This window comes from Macrosteles quadrilineatus, unplaced genomic scaffold (assembly GCF_028750875.1).
Source record: "Macrosteles quadrilineatus isolate MER2022 unplaced genomic scaffold, UCM_ALF_1.0 Scaffold_2__2_contigs__length_208266976, whole genome shotgun sequence".
NCBI lineage: Eukaryota > Metazoa > Arthropoda > Insecta > Hemiptera > Cicadellidae > Macrosteles > Macrosteles quadrilineatus.
Window position 1 is genome coordinate 75,680,914 of NW_026542595.1, and position 16,925 is coordinate 75,697,838.

At 33.0% G+C, this 16,925-nt stretch overlaps 1 protein-coding gene across 1 annotated transcript in view; it reads right to left on the bottom strand.

Annotated features, from left to right (window-relative positions):
* Positions 1–7,644: 7,644 nt before the first annotated feature.
* Positions 7,645–16,925, bottom strand: part of LOC128987097 (transcription factor SPT20 homolog) — a 59,399-nt gene continuing 50,118 nt past the window's right edge. The window contains exons 17-19 of the mRNA XM_054407795.1: positions 16,255–16,340; positions 14,671–14,812; positions 7,645–8,780 (exon numbers count right to left, since the gene is read on the bottom strand). Coding sequence (XP_054263770.1) covers positions 8,599–8,780; positions 14,671–14,812; positions 16,255–16,340 — 410 coding nt within the window. The 3' untranslated portion in view covers positions 7,645–8,598. The remainder of the gene's footprint in view (positions 8,781–14,670; positions 14,813–16,254; positions 16,341–16,925) is intronic.

Below are 16,925 nucleotides of genomic sequence, written 5' to 3' on the forward strand. Positions count from 1 at the left end.
ATAATAATACAACAACTTTACAATAATAATTGGATTTGTAGTGGTAGTCTGTATTATGCATTTGATTGCGGCGAAACCCCAAGTATTATATGTAGTTTGGAGGCCGTGTTTTACATTTTAAACCAAATGTATTCGTAATAAAATATTTTTTTCTTATAAGAAAATGCATCTAGTTAATATATAGCCGAGTAATTAAGGAATTACACTATTATTTATCAACAATCCATACGATTTTCGAAAAAAATAGCTGTACAATGTAGATTTTGTTAAACTTATTATTGTTATAACTATTTTATTAGTTAAGATACAACTTTTTACCCAATGACCTTTTCTATTGGTAATATTTTTTGGATTAAAACTATGTTTTAACCGATGTCCTATCTCGTACCGTTCTCGAGCTACAGTTGTCTCGATGCATAGCGCGTTCCACCATCTTTGCCCCTCTCCCACCAAGTTCTCGACCACCTGAAAAGTAGGTGACATGCGTATTTTTTATCATCACAGTCTATATTACAACTATCAGCAAAGATATTTGATATTACTTCTTTGCGACACTCACAAATTAATTCTACTTTCGGTTAAAAAACTACACAAAAAGTCCATTTTTACATATTTTATACAATAACTTGTTTATTTATAGAGATACGACCTCGGACCCAATAACCATTATTGTTGTCCACATTTTTAGAATTCCGACGACGTTTTAACCGATGTTCTATCTTTTACCGTTTTCAAACTATCAGCGTTTTAACGCATAGCGCAAACCGCCATGTTTGCCCCCTCCCCCCCACCTTATCGACCACTTTTGAAATAGGCGACATACGTAATTTTGATCACCACAGTCCATATTACAATAATCAGCAATAACATTGCGTACTACTTTCATGCATGCTCAAACCCCCTCAGCTCCTGGACTAAAGATTTGTGTACCTGCAATCAAATACCGTACAAGGTAATTCTTGGCAATACAAATCTAATCTAACTTACCAAATACCACCATCAAGTTACCTTATTCAAAGAAAACATTGCATTTTATCACAAGGAATATCCAACACCGCCAGAGTAACAAAATTGTCTGGGTGGTTATAGTGCTCGCCTTAAGGTTTGATTCCATGCATGATCGTTTACAGACCCAGATGCTATTTGTCATTAAGCTATGAATTAATAAAAAAAGGTTCACGCTAGATAGTGACAGGACTAGGGATTGTTCCCTTTCAAAACCTAAAAACATTCCATTGGTGTAGAAAAAAACACAGTTAGTAATGCCCAGTCAGAAAAAAAAATTAAGCAAATTCAGGATGAAACGAATTTACTCCCCAATATAATTTATAGAAATTTATTCAATTTGCTAAATCGAACAAATTCACAAAATGTCCATTTCACTATAAAAGGGGTGAAATTACTAAGTCCATCGCCCCTCGAAGAATAATTTACACTGATAAATAAAAAAAACACATATAATTTATGTAATAATTACAATAATCGATAAAGAACAAAACACTTACTATTGCTACAAATATTTACAGTTATTAACAAATATGGTTATTAATATTGCTATTATCCATAAATATATCTCTATGTACATATATAAACACAGTTGACAGATTTTATAGCGCTTTGTACCAGTAACTCAATACTACAGAATAACAGTGTACAAGTTGTTCAGTTCCAGCTCAAGGCACCTAACTCAACAACAACAACATGTATCTCACATGCTCAAAAAACATTCAAGTTTTTTACATTTTTTTTAACTTATAGTCTCAATTCAATTTTATATCTATCTCCTTTTATATATATATATATATCCGTTTGAAAAAATATTTAAAATAATAACTCACTTTATCAAATTAAACAAACTCTTCAGTTTAACTAATCAAACAAACTCTTCAGCTTAACTAATCAAACATGTTGTTTACGCACCAACAAAACAAAGTCATAAAATATGGAGAAAAGTTGATAATCCATCAAGAAAATTTTTTTTAAACATAGATTTGCTGGTTTTTTTTATTATAAATTCCTACCTAGAACTAAAATAAATTAACAACTTACTCTACAGATAGTGTTTTCATGAAATAATAAACAACAATTAATTGAGCATTATCACTAATATGTTAGAGCCAAAATGGGGAAACGTCACAGGGTAAAAAGTTATCTATAGTTAGTTAATTGATATTTAGTTTAAGAATGGTTCATAATTTACAACAATAATTACAACAAAAAGATGGATAATGTAACAAGTTTACAGGAAGCACATGAAAACCACAAATCACACCATTGTATGAGAGGTTGGGGTAGAAATACACTGACGTATACTGTAGGATATTCAGGTCAAGTTTGCAAAGTCCACGTATTTATCTTAGGCCATACGGTTTTTTAACAAAGGAACAAATTTTAAAGCTATTACAAATATATTTATAATGCTACTGTGCAACATTTTACATTTTTTACAATTTCGTAACAGAACGGTTTAATTTTTACTTTACATTGTGAATGACAAAGAATCCAAATATTTTAAAAATATAATGAGTTAAGTAAAACTGATATGTACAGATAGGAATTATTGCTCACGTAAAACACTACTGAGGTGAGAGAAGACATTCCTAAAGTGGAAGGATCAAAACAGTAGCCTAAACCTTGAGGGGTTGGAAATAAATTATTCTAGCTCAACAGCTTCTTTTTAAGGTTTTTAAAATATCACAAAATAAATTTGCAATTACTTCATACTAAAAAGTTCATAAAAGAACTGAAAATATTGACCTGAGGATTTAAAGAAGTGATAGTCCAACACTTTGTCAGATATATCCTGGTTGTACTGTAAGATTAAGCACTTCAGTGTATAGTTTTATTCTAAAGGTTTAGAACCCAATCTTTGAGTTCACAATTACTTCAAAAATTATTCTCTCAATTCTTTCAAATCAACACATAACAAACAGAAATATTAACATTTAATTGTGCGAAATTCAAATTCTGGCTGGGTAGCTGAGTGTTTATTAACTTGCCGCATCAGTAGCTTTTTGATGGTTCTTGAGTGGACCCAGCCCTTATCATGGGCTTTAAATAGATGAAGTAAACATATATGTTTGGATTAATTTTACAAAGCCATGTCTATGCAATATCTATTGTCAAAAAAGTTTTGTAAACTCTGGTTTAAACATGGCTTTAGATATTATCAATAGCCATTGTCAATCTTGACAAAATAGTATTGTCGCGAATAAAACAATAATTAAAATGTAAATAAAGTAAATTCACACAAACCAGGAACATTATTCTTTCAAGGTTTATCGTATTATATAACAGTCTTTTGACACATATTTGAAAATGGCCTCGACTAAGCCCAAAGGTAGATAAGCCTATATTTTTATATCATGAATTTATGTTAAATTTATAGTTTAAAAAATAGTACAGCCTTAACTAGAGTACATCCACATGACCACATGAAAATGGTCCAATGATATCCAAACAGATATGCCAAACTTTATTTAGATCGATAGGTTTTATACACAGCTTTTACAATTTACATCAGATCACTTTTGTGTTGTTAACTCTGATGAAGAAACACCTAAGGCAACAAAAACACAAGTAAAATGAGCATGAGTGATAGAAAAACTTCATCCATTCCTTAAGAACAAAGAATTTGTTATTTTGATTTATGTTTTAATTTCCTTGTCTGACAAAAAATAATCTTGATCTCCAGAAAACGTATCAATAATATTTAGTTGGTTACTACTGTATATCCTGAGACAATATAAATTGTGGTAAATGGATACAGGTATTTATTGACTAATTGTCTACAGTACTAAGATAACAAATCTTTCAGTCAGTCTTTAATTTGAGTAAGATTTAACTTCTACATAATATGCTTTAATTTTGTAAAAACAATGAACCTCTAGGTCAAAATGTAGATAGAAGTGGCATAAAATCTACAGTTGAAATTTTAAATACGTAACTCAGGTTTAAAAAACAATTATTAGTTTATACAATGACATGATGATTTAAACTGATCATTAAAATTTAAAAAGAAAATGCGTATAGACTTCATAAGCCTAATGTTACACATAGGAATGTTATACATACGTAACGGCATCCTAATGTGACTTGTCAGTTAAAACAGCTGATATACACTCATTATTATAATGTAGTATCGTAGTATCTAAATTTCAAGAGTAAAAAAATAAATCTGAGGAACCATTTAAGACTTAATTCTCTCTGGACACGTCACGGTTGGCAGTAGAAGCTTGAGTACTACGTACAAGCTTTAAGCTACTAGAAGCTGTGTCAGTCTTGAAACACAAGCACCTTCAGCGGTCAAGACTAAACATCCAAATTATCCATTCAACTTATTTGGCAGCTGAAATTTCATAAGCTGTATTCTAGTTCTAGTTATTTTGAGGGAAATGAACTTGGTTTAGGGATTCATCAAGGTAGAAGGAAGAGATACACAACTCACGTTGTGTAAAAAGTTCCAGGCAGTATGGGGCTTACTTATAAGGGAAAGGAACAGCTGTTATCAATAAGAACATTGTGGGATTAAGTGGTTCTTTTTTTCCCTAGGGCAGTAAAAGAATCAACCGAAGTTGAGGATTTCACTTTTAAAATCTATACTTTTGATCTACTTTAAAATTTGCCTGCTGATTTTGAAAATGAAAATAGTTTGTAAATGCCTATATAAAAAAAAAAAATACTATGGTATCGTAATTTAAACATTTGTGTGTTCTATCATTGTGTTGCATTGTAAATTTTACAGCAATATATACAAGAACATCTTAATCGACATTTAGACAAAATTAAAATGTAAGAGGATTTCAGTAGTTTTAATAATAATACATGTTGCATTCACATGACGGAAAAGTTTTCTTTAAATAGTGACAAAACAAGCAGGAAACAATTTTGGGAACTAATTATCGACCCTTACTAATTTTCCAACTAAGGCAATGCCACAGGCTCTTGCACCATCGGATCACTTTAGGCTCTAGTGATGAAATTTATTACTTGTAAATTTGTAATAATTTTAAGTTTATCACTTTATAGGATGTAATAAAAAACTTAAAAATAATACTCTTGGAAGATTTGTTTACCAATTGAATGAGTCTATAGTTTTTATTGTCAATAGCTAGACCAAAAACATTGTTTTTCATATTCAAAATGAGCATAAGTATACATAGATAAAATACCCCGCCGCAGCAAACCTGCCGACTAAGCAAATTTCCATTTGTCTGAATTGATTTTAAATTAAATATATTTAAATAACATTAGGTTTAACGAGTACCTAGGTTTGCTGCTACAAGGAAACTAATAATGTGTGTTTTTTAGTAAGATATTGATAGCTTAGTATAAAATAAATAAATTTGCCAAGTTTTATCAAAATATATCCATAAACAAGCAAACTGCAACATTTTACAATATTCTCCATAAGAATAACATGGTAATTTTAAATTTAAAATTTTTTTAATTTTCTCCGTTACCAATAATTGAACAAAAATACCTTTATATACTAAATTATTTGTTTTTTAAGCTCTTTAAGAAGGTCTAAAGAGAAATTGGGAAATTTTGTGTTTTGAGGGTCAAAAGTGAGAAAAACCAATTTTTACCCCATAAAACCCCCCGTAAAGCCCCGTTCCCATGGTCCGATCATGCTGGTTCGCAAACTCATTCAAATTTATCCCGCTTTACACTTTTTAACCACATTTTATCAAAATCGGACAAAAATTACTCAAGTTATCGCATTCACGTATATAAAAATTTGAACCAATGGTGTTTTTGGCCTCTGGGGACATCAAAATGAAAAAGTAAATCGGTCCCGGGTCTAAGTCTTACCGTGCCACCTAAGGCAATAGCTACTTCCCTATAGGGAAATTCGCTAAAAACCGACAACTATACTTTTTATGTTAAATTAGCAAAGGGCAGTACCAAAACTCTTGCAAGTAATCTATTTTTCACATCAAAATGATACATTTAGACATTAAATGAGTTCCTGTGGTATATATTCAACAGACTAGAAGGTTGTAAAAGCAAGAAATACACCAACATACAACAGGTACAATACATACAACCTGGCTATGGACTAGACACAGTCTAATGCAGCTGAGACATCCCCACCCCACACGTATGAGACTAGTGAAGAGATAAAACAAAACAAGCCTTACACTATGCTAGAATTTACATTTTTTACAGTTTTCTAAAGAATAGTATAATTGAAGAAAGCTGAAAACAAGCTACCAAACCAAGAAAGATTCTAAATGGAACTGAAAGGCCTAATATAAGGCAACTGTCCACCACCTTTATCATCTTACCTAAAAATTAAAACCATTGTTGGACATTTCCGATTCCATTTTCACAACATTTTAAATTGCCCTTTAGTCTGAATTACGCTTAACACTGAAGGATGGAATAAATTTGTTTGTTTTGTGGTATTGATATGACGATAAAACCTTTACCGGTAATTTAATATGCTAATTTTTACTGAAAAATAAAAAGCTTTACAGATTTTAAGATTAAGGTATCATTTTGAAGCTTATGATTTAACACAAAGGATGAATGGTAATTAATATTGTAGTTTCCTTAATGGCTTTGCTCCCCCATTTTTTCTAGAGGGTGCTTTCAAAGGTCCAGTGCTACTGACAAACTTTATTGTAGCGGTTTCAAACATGAATTGTAATTTAACAGTATATTACCTCCTCAGTCAGATTGAAAACAAGAGAAGAAACGGTTTATGAAATCAGATTTTGGATAGGCTACTATCATTAAAAATTAATTAATCACTGATTGAGGTGGTTAATGGAATAGACTAAATGAAATAGACCTATATAATCAACACATTTGAAATATTGAAAATTAGTAATGTTGTCCAACTAATAAATGTCCTTAACAAACATAATATTTTGCATGTTGTGATGTTTTTTTCTTTAACGTTAAATCTTTCAGCTATTAAGTAATTTTTACAAGTTAAAAGGGCATTGCATTGCATTATTTGTTATGCATCAGAGACAAGCAATGGCGGTTTTAGGACCTTGTCAAGGGTGGTTGTGGTGGGGGCTACCAGGTGGTTTGTTGTTTCCCAAGAAAGGAGGGGAATCCGGGGTACCCCCCCTGGAAAATTATTTCATATTCTAAAACCGTTTGGTGACTTTCTACAGCCATTTTTAACGTCTAGAACAGTGTTTAAAAACCTGTATACTACATTTTAAACACATTTTAAATACATCTTAAAGACAAAATGTTTGTTTAAAATTATTTTTTCAGAGTCCAATCGAGGGGTTTTAGCCCCTGTAGCCCCCCCCCCCCCTTGGAACCGCCACTGGAGACGAGTTTTGAACCCTATTAAAATGTGCAATTTACGCATTAAAATTAACTTATAAAACACATTCTAGCTTTTTAAAATGGATATTTCAAATTTAACATTTGTAGCCCAAAGTTTTTTTTTTTATATATTGTGTAATTCATCAATTAAAAAAATATTAAAAAGGGTACTTATGTTAAATTGTATACAGTATTTATTACTAGGCCTAAAAGTTTTATATTGAAATCATAACATTAAAGATCATTGATTAAAAGATAGACTATCCGAGTTTGAACAGGATGTAAGAGGATTAAGAGAAATGATAGATATGTTATGGATAGCATACCTCTTCAGATATGATCTAAAGCTTTAAGCGAAATAAAGATGGTTTTATTCATAATACCGTACTATTTTTCATTAACATAATACCTATGTTATTCTATATATTGGCAGTGTTTAAAGTTTAAACATTGTATCAAAACTAACTACACTACTCACTTGATCTGTCAAAACTAAAAACAGTAAATTAAAGTATTGGTCTTCCTAAATAATCAATATTATTAATCTAATACAAAAATAATTCCATTTTTTTTCTAATCAATAAAAAATAAAGAATTTTTATTATATTGTAAAACAGTGCCAAAAAGATGATTTGCATTGTGAATACAACCACACCACCTATTTATAAACTATTTTGCGGACAGAATAAAATGATTTGATTTAGTTAAACTTAAAACACAACAATTTTTGTACAAGAAGAATTTAAGTACTAAAAAATAAACAGGGTTCAAACGACAAAGCATTTCCTGATGCTTTAGAAGCTATATAAAACGGTTACTAAAACAATCAAATAAAGTTATAGTACAAACATATAAAAATAAGAAAATTACTAATAGTTATGATAAAGTTAATTTACATTTCACAAGGAACAATTGAAAAATGTCCATAAGTATTTACAACAATTCATTGTGTACCTAGAGATCACTCCACCTCACACAAAAAAATAACAAAATATATAATCACAATTTATTATTTCACTTCAATCAGTAACCTTAAAAAAATAACTGTAACTTACAATTAAAAAAATACATAAAATAAACTGTTGTTCAATTTAAAATACTAAAATAACTGTCATTCGATAAAATCAAAATCTAAATACAAATCAAAATCAATAAAATAATCCATTATCTTTAAAAGACTGTAAAAATTTAATTTCACATAAAACATGTAATTGTAATTATTGTAAATGTTTATCTCAGTTTGATCATATAAATATAGGTAAATAAATAAAAAGATTACAACCAACAAATGATGAGTCAGTGCTACTTGTTGTCTGCGGTACTGCGTCGTCGCTGATGTTTCACTGTGATGCCTGCTGCGGTCTGCTGAGGGAACTGCTGCAGTTGCAGAGCTTGTTTCTGCAGAGCCTGTATCTGTATCTGCTGATGTGAGGAGAGAGTCAACACTTGGCCACTGGTCCCACTCATGTCAGCTGTCCTCACCACTGTGCAAACAACAAACATCTGATTGGTTCCTTCAAATACAAGATAAAATGCAACAAACTAACTACACTGTCGTGGGGCCACGGCTAAAGGCTGATAGTGTTTAGGTGAGAAATTCTCTCACTTTCTTGAGAGGCGTGGTCACGCCTCGTGTAAACAGTGGAGACGTGAGAGCAACAGGCGTGGCAACCCAATACGCCTGTTCTCCACGCCCTTTGGAACTAACAAAACCGTATTTGGTTGTTACGCCAGAGGCAGGCGTGGCTAGACGTGGTAAGGAGTTATCGTCTTTCGTCTCGTTGTTGTGTGTACTACGAGTTTAACTATTGTTCTTTAAAGTCAGTGGTTGTCGTCTTAGTTTTTAAGTACGGTACCATGAAAAACAAAAAAATCTTTAACATTGATACAAGTCGAATAAATTGAAACGGTGAAAACAAAGCAGTCTTTAAAATTAATGGAAGGTCAAACAATTCAAATGCTTGAACTGTATCAAAGTGAACCTTGTTTATTTGATATAAATATTGAAAGCTACAGCTTAGTTTCTTTCTTTTAATAACACTTAAATGTCGTGCTATTTCTTCAGATAAAATAACACTCAATGCAGCACAACCTTAAATAATTATTAATCTGTTGGCACAATCCATAACGCACCCGTAAATAAAAATGAATACGACTTTAATGAATACGCTTCTACCAGAAAACTGTTTACACTACACGGCTGCTTGTGACCGTGGGACGGTACCGTGGTGCCAACGCATTTGCGTACAGCTGTCTATTGGCATGGCGATCACGCCTGTTATGGATGTGATAATACGGCAGTGTAAACACCGCTTTAGACCTTAATTTTAATTGATAATGTGGTGGTAGTTTTATGAGGAACAACAGTGTGTCCTCTTAAAATTGTAAATACAAGTCACAGTTCTATATTTGCATAATTTTTGTTAAGGTTTATACGGGCAAACAGTCGTAGCAAACCTCATAGGCAAAAGGAGCAGTGTAGGAACAGATCAGGGATGTTTCCAATGATGCTGAATGTAGTCGATTGACCAGAGCTGCAGAAGACAATTATCATGATGTTCCTGGGACTGCGGGAGATTATGATGGTCACATTATTCCACTACTGAGAGAGAGATCCGCGATTTTGCCTTGATCACAGAAGATGCTCATGATTTCTCCAACTTTTCCCGGAGATGTTAGTGATTTTGAGTATACTACCCGAATTAAGTTTAAAACCATCATAAGGAAATATTCCCCTAAAATACAACCGTCGACAGTTCCCATGCTGAATTGCTTTAGCCTTGACCATCAAAAAATGTCAAGGACTGACACTTGAGAAAGTTGGTCTTAATCTGCCAGAGCCCTGCAAGATGCCATGCTTTTGATAAACCAAAAATAATGGGTAAAGAACAACAAAAACAAGGTCATCTGGCTAAAGACGTTAGAGTGTTTACGAAAAACATAGTATGGAAGGAGTTTCTTCTTTAACTGTCAAAATTAAGATGAAAATGTTAACTCGTTAACTGGTATGCCAGGCAGTATTCTGTACTCTGTTAAAACTTTTATTAAAACAGTATTGAGCTTAACATCTTTTAATTATTGTTAATTTAATTTACAGTTAAATTTTCCTTTTTTTCATAGTGACAAGTTAAAATGTTATTTAAATTATTAGATGATATTGAAATATAGTTAATATTATTAACTGGAAACAACTAGTTTAACACTAATGGACTCTAGTAAATATACTAATAGATGTTACCCTCCTGGTTTAAACAGCTGTTATGTCAGTGGAAATATTTCTTGACTGCCTATTTTGGTTGGGTAATAAATATCCCCACAATAAACCTAACACAACAACTGTGTGGTAAAAAAAAGCAACAATCAATCACTGAGGTTTATATTTTAAGGTCTGCCTATAAAATATGATAAAAATATCTCACATTTTTATTTGTTTATGGTGTAGCCAATCCACTCAATTCCCTCCCTGGGTAAATAGTCCAGGAGCTGAGGGGGTTTGAGCATGCATAAAAGTAGTACGCAATGTTATTGCTGATTATTGTAATATGGACTGTGGTGATCAAAATTACGTATGTCGCCTATTTCAAAAGTGGTCGATAAGGTGGGGGGGAGGGGGCAAACATGGCGGTTTGCGCTATGCGTTAAAATGCTGATAGTTCGAGAATGGTAAAAGATAGAACATCGGTTAAAACGTCGTTGTAATTCTAAAAATATGGACAATAATAATGGTTATTGGGTCCGAGGTCGTATCTCTATAAATAAACAAGTTATTGTATAAAATATGTAAAAATGGACTTTTCGTGTAGTTTTTTTACCGAAAGTAGAATTAATTTGTGAGTGTCGCAAAGAAGTAATATCAAATATCTTTGCTGATAGTTGTAGTATGGACTGTGGTGATAAAAAATACGCATGTCGCCTACTTTTCAGGTGGTCGAGAACTTGGGGGGAGGGAGGCAAAGATGGCGGAACGCGCTATGCATCGAAACGACTGTAGCTCGAGAACGGTACTAGATAGGACATCGGTTAAAACGTAGTTTTAATCCAAAAAATACTACCAATAGAAAAGGTCATTGGGTAAAAAGTCGTATCTTAACTAATAAAAAAGTTATAACAATAATAAGTTTAACAAAATCTACATCTTACAGCTATTTTTTTTCGAAAACCGTATGGATTGTTGATAAATAATAGTGTAATTACTTAATTACTCGGCTAAATATTAACTAGATGCATTTTCTTATAAGAAAAAAATATATTATTACGAATACATTTGGTTTAAAATGTATAACACGGCCTCCAAACGCCTTGGGGTTCGTCCTATAGGTTGCGTCATAATTGCTGGGCAGTGCTTCTGATATCGGCACAACTGTTAATCCCCCAAAGTTCATTGCCTTCCAACTCAGTGATATCGGGGTTGTGAAAGTGTTTGTACTGTTTAATACTACTGACATTTATTGTGTTTTATTTATACAAATAACATTCTTTTATAAATGTTAATAGTTATTTAAATATTTTAAATTTCAATACATTTTATATTAAGTTGCTTACGTTTGTTTTAATTGTGTGTGGCTGTTTTTTTATATACGTTTGTTCTTAGTGACTAGTGGATTAGGCAATTTTAAAGTAGAATTTCACCAACTTACAAAAGTTGCATATAACTATTTCATCGACTACAGGTATGTGACTATTACTATTGTACGTGTACAAAAGGTGCTGTATTTAGTTCATTTTCAACACCCTAATATGGTTACAATCTGAATACTTCGTGATATATTTCTTGACATGGCATTCTTAGTGACCTCTACAAAAAAGAAAAAAGATTTTGATTTCAAATTATGCTTGATTTGTCAAGAGATTAGTGAAGAGGTTTTGGTTGCAAACCCCAAAGCCCAAAGTTTAACCAGAATTAAACTAGCTAGCATTCGTCGAAAGGATATTATTTCTCTTGTTTTGGACAATTTTGAGGAGGATCAATCGATGTACAAGTACCATCGTATTACAGGTGCTAAGAGAAATTAAAAAGGTACCTATTTAAATTCAACAAATAATATGAACAACCAGTGTAATTGTTATGGAAAGAATGAAGAGATTTGCCGTATTTTTTATTATAAGGTATTTACTTTTGTAGTAATGTTTTTTTATTTCATATAACTGTATTGAATAAGAATCTGTTACATAATCATATTGTAATAACCTACAACATTATAATGATTAAAATTGGATTTGTAGTGGTAGTCTGTATTATGCATTTGATTGCGGCGAAACCCCAAGTATTATATGTAGTTTGGAGGCCGTGTTTTACATTTTAAACCAAATGTATCCGTAATAATATATTTTTTTCTTATAAGAAAATGCATCTAGTTAATATTTAGCCGAGTAATTAAGTAATTACACTATTATTTATCAACAATCCATACGATTTTTGAAAAAAAATAGCTGTAAGATGTAGATTTTGTTAAACTTATTATTGTTATAACTTTTTTATTAGTTAAGATACGACTTTTTACCCAATGACCTTTTCTATTGGTAGTATTTTTTGGATTAAAACTACGTTTTAACCGATGTCCTATCTCGTACCGTTCTCGAGCTACAGTCGTTTCGATGCATAGCGCGTTCCGCCATCTTTGCCCCCCCCACCTGAAAAGTAGGCGACATGCGTATTTTTTATCACCACAGTCCATACTACAACTATCAGCAAAGATATTTGATATTACTTCTTTGCGACACTCACAAATTAATTCTACTTTCGGTAAAAAAAACTACACGAAAAGTCCATTTTTACATATTTTATACAATAACTTGTTTATTTATAGAGATACGACCTCGGACCCAATAACCATTATTGTTGTCCATATTTTTAGAATTACAACGACGTTTTAACCGATGTTCTATCTTTTACCGTTCTCGAACTATCAGCGTTTTAACGCATAGCGCAAACCGCAGTGTTTGCCCCCTCCCCCCCACCTTATCGACCACTTTTGAAATAGGCGACATACGTTATTTTGATCACCACAGTCCATATTACAATAATCAGCAATAACATTGCGTACTACTTTTATGCATGCTCAATCCCCCTCAGCTCCTGGACTAAAATGTATAACATTACAGTTAGTTTCTGGATAGCATTCAAATGAAAAAGATAACTGGAATCTAAGTTGTTTTAAAATACTTGTTTAACCAACTTACCTTGGAAATCTCCTAAGAGGGCTATTCAAACAAAGATTTACTTTAAGTTTAAAAATAATACCAAACTCTTATTCTCTGACTAGTTTAGATTAAGGTTAAGAAAAATAAATCTACATAGATAAAAAATCATTCAAATTTACAGATAAGATTTATATATTTAACAGATTTTTATAAGACACCAGTGATGTAACAAATTTAGTACAGGTCTCCAACAAAACTCACTCTAGGCCTCATTGAGGAAAAAGGGGTTTCTTAGTTGTGTTGGTGGTGAAATTAGAAAAAAGTGATTGCAAACATTTCCATCACAACAGAAAGATCAAGATTTCACAACATATCTGGATCTGAAATCTGACCATTTCCTTAGTGACTTAACTTTTGTGGAGCTCAACCTCCACAGCCAAATGAATATCCCGCCAAAATAGTAAAAAGTAAGAATAGCTTCTTAAGTCAAGCCATGCACCAACCAATACGTGGCTGTCGCACATGCACGGCACCGGATCACATGAGTGAAGCGACTGACTCGGAATCGTTAATCAACTGCAGGTTCAACATGACACACTAATTAGGCAGTACATGGGGTAAGGCCCCAGTGAGGTTTCGTGGTTAAATCATAAGTTAGTCTAAATGTCTAATACTATTTATTTCAGGCAATAATTAATCAATATAATAATGAATAATGTCAATAGAATAATGTCCGATTTAAGTTCAATGTCAGCAATTCAATATCAAAATTACCTAAATTAATGCTTCACGTTGTGCACAGTCAACATTGGTCTGTTAGTTATATATTGATTGAAAGTTAATAATTGCTCAGTAACAATGATTTAATGAATGTTAGTATTCATCAAAGCTGGCTTCTTGGGCCTATGATTCGTGGTAAGCTGTGTCCTCTGATTAAATTTTAGGTTCAATGCTCGTTTGCAACATGAATGGTCATGCCATGACATTCACCAAACGGACATTCACAGTTACACTTTTACAATTGCAGCAAGTTAAAACTATACGTTGTATTATAGGCCTGTTACAATGTCTTACTAGAGGGCATGGTGAAAATGCATAATTTAAGAGGTTAGGACCTATTTACCTTAATATATCACAAACTTTATGTATCTTTTTTATGTAGGCTATCATTAAAAAATATTTAGGATTAGTGTCTTTGTTGCTAACTGGCATGGATGGATGAGTTACACATACCTGTATTGGCGGGTGCCACCTTGAGTGTGTGTCGCTGATTGTTGATGACAGACCGCGCCATCAGTGTAGGTTTTGCTGTGGTCGTAGCAGCTACAACCCCTCGTGGCCTCTGTAATCCTACCAGTTGAATGGACTGGCCACCCTGTAACAGGTCAACCTGGATAAACATTGGTCACTAATGGTGGCTAAAAATAACCAAATTATCCTTTTGCCAATATGAAATAAGTTTTATATTATTAAAAAGTCTAAACAAAATATAAAAAGTTGTTGAAAAAATCTAAATACAAGTTGTCAAATGCACCTGCTACACTAATGTGTTTTTTGGGGATTTTCAGGGACATTGCCAAGCAATTTTGATTGATTTGTTAGTTACGTTATATAGAATATAAGTTAAATTAAACTATGCAAAATGTATACCACGATGGCAAATTTGGTTATTTTTACCTATGTCTCAAATAAATTAGAAAATACTTACTTATTAGTTTTAATATAAGACTAGATGTTGTCTGCTGACAGATACCGACGATAACGCTGTGACCGCGGAGTCATACCGACGATCACCCCGTGACCGCAAGTCATACCAACGATCACCCCGTGACCGCGAGTCATACCGACGATGACGCCGTGACCGCGAGTCATTTTAACGATTGCACTGTGACCGTCATTTTGACCGCGAGTCACATGTTTCAATAGGTTTAATAGGTGTGTACCTGTAAATTGTTGTAACCAAACCATTTTTTGGTTTTTATAGATAGTGCCACAAACGGTAAAAATTGATTTCGTTTGTCTTTTTTGGTAACTACAATACTCAAGACTTTCTTTTTATGCACAGGAAAAAATCCTGTCCCGTCCCGTCCCGAAAATCGGAAAGGAAATAAAAATCCCGTCCCGTCTTGTCCCGAACTAAAAATTCAATCCCGTCCATCCCTAATAATACTATGAGCAGCTGATTGACTATTATAACTACGATTTAACCTGTCATTTCGTGTTTATAGTTTCGGTATTTCTGAACTTTCTGGACTTTTCTTTTAAACGTTTTTAAAACATTCCTACGATCTTAATAATCAAGAAAATACCTTTAAAGCATTTTTTTGGGCGCGGAAACCACTTCAAATTACAAAAACATACGGAACTATATTCTCAAGTCGCGGAGCACATTTCTTGCCGAGGAAAAATAGCGGAGTGATACGGACCGGGTACTACTTTCTCTAGGGCACCTATTTGTGTTGCCAGCTGAACCTAAAAACGTGTTGTATAGTGTTGGAAGACTAATTATTTATATGCTTTACAGGGACTGTAGGAAAATATAATGTGTAACACGAGTGCAAAAGGCCTTTGCTGCACTCGAGATCATTCCGTAAACATTGATCTCGTGTGCAGCAAAGTGTCACTTTGCCCACTAGTTACACAAATAACTATTTTTAGTCATTGGGAAGAGATTAAATTTGATTTAGGATTTTCTTTGCCACGTCATGAGTGACAATGATGATGGTTCTAAGGTCGGTAAAATCCTTGTAAGCAAAGATAATGTGTCCGCAATAGTACAACAACTTACAAATTAGTTAGTACAATTAGTTAACTTACAATATTGCAGGTGTTGGGGGTTCCAGTTGTACGAAGGGTCTGAGCTGCCACCTGTGTCTTGCCTGCAGATAGCAGCTGCGCCGTCACTATCAGAAAAATAATCAAACTTGAACAACTATTTCTACAGCTGATGTAGTTGAGTACAGTAGACAATTGCTCATATGACACATTTGCCCAAAAATTGCTGTAATTTCTAGAATAGGGTAGGGTGATCACTGCTAAAAAAGAATCAATAGGGAATTTCCCCAGAAGCGCCTGGCATCAGCTAATATTCTGTAAAATCTGTCAAAGATGATGAGAAGCTTATCAAGTCTAAATAAAAAACCACTAGTCTGATGCAAGACTATTGAGTGTGAAGGGTTATCATAGCATGTTAGTGGGAATAGACATCGAACCTATTCTGTTCAATATGAGCAACCTGTTTAACAACAAACAAACAATGATTGAAAAATACAAATGAACGTAATATTTTCCTTTGACACAAATCGACTCTATTTACTTATTTACATACCAATATTACCAATTATTAGGGATGTGTTGATTCTTGATACCACCGATACTTGGACGTTGGCATCGGCATAGACAAATAGAATAAATATAGACCGTCAGCTGTGCTGCGGTTAGCAGAAGTTTTGGCGTCCACCGCTAGGTTTGCCGTGTAGTTACAGCGC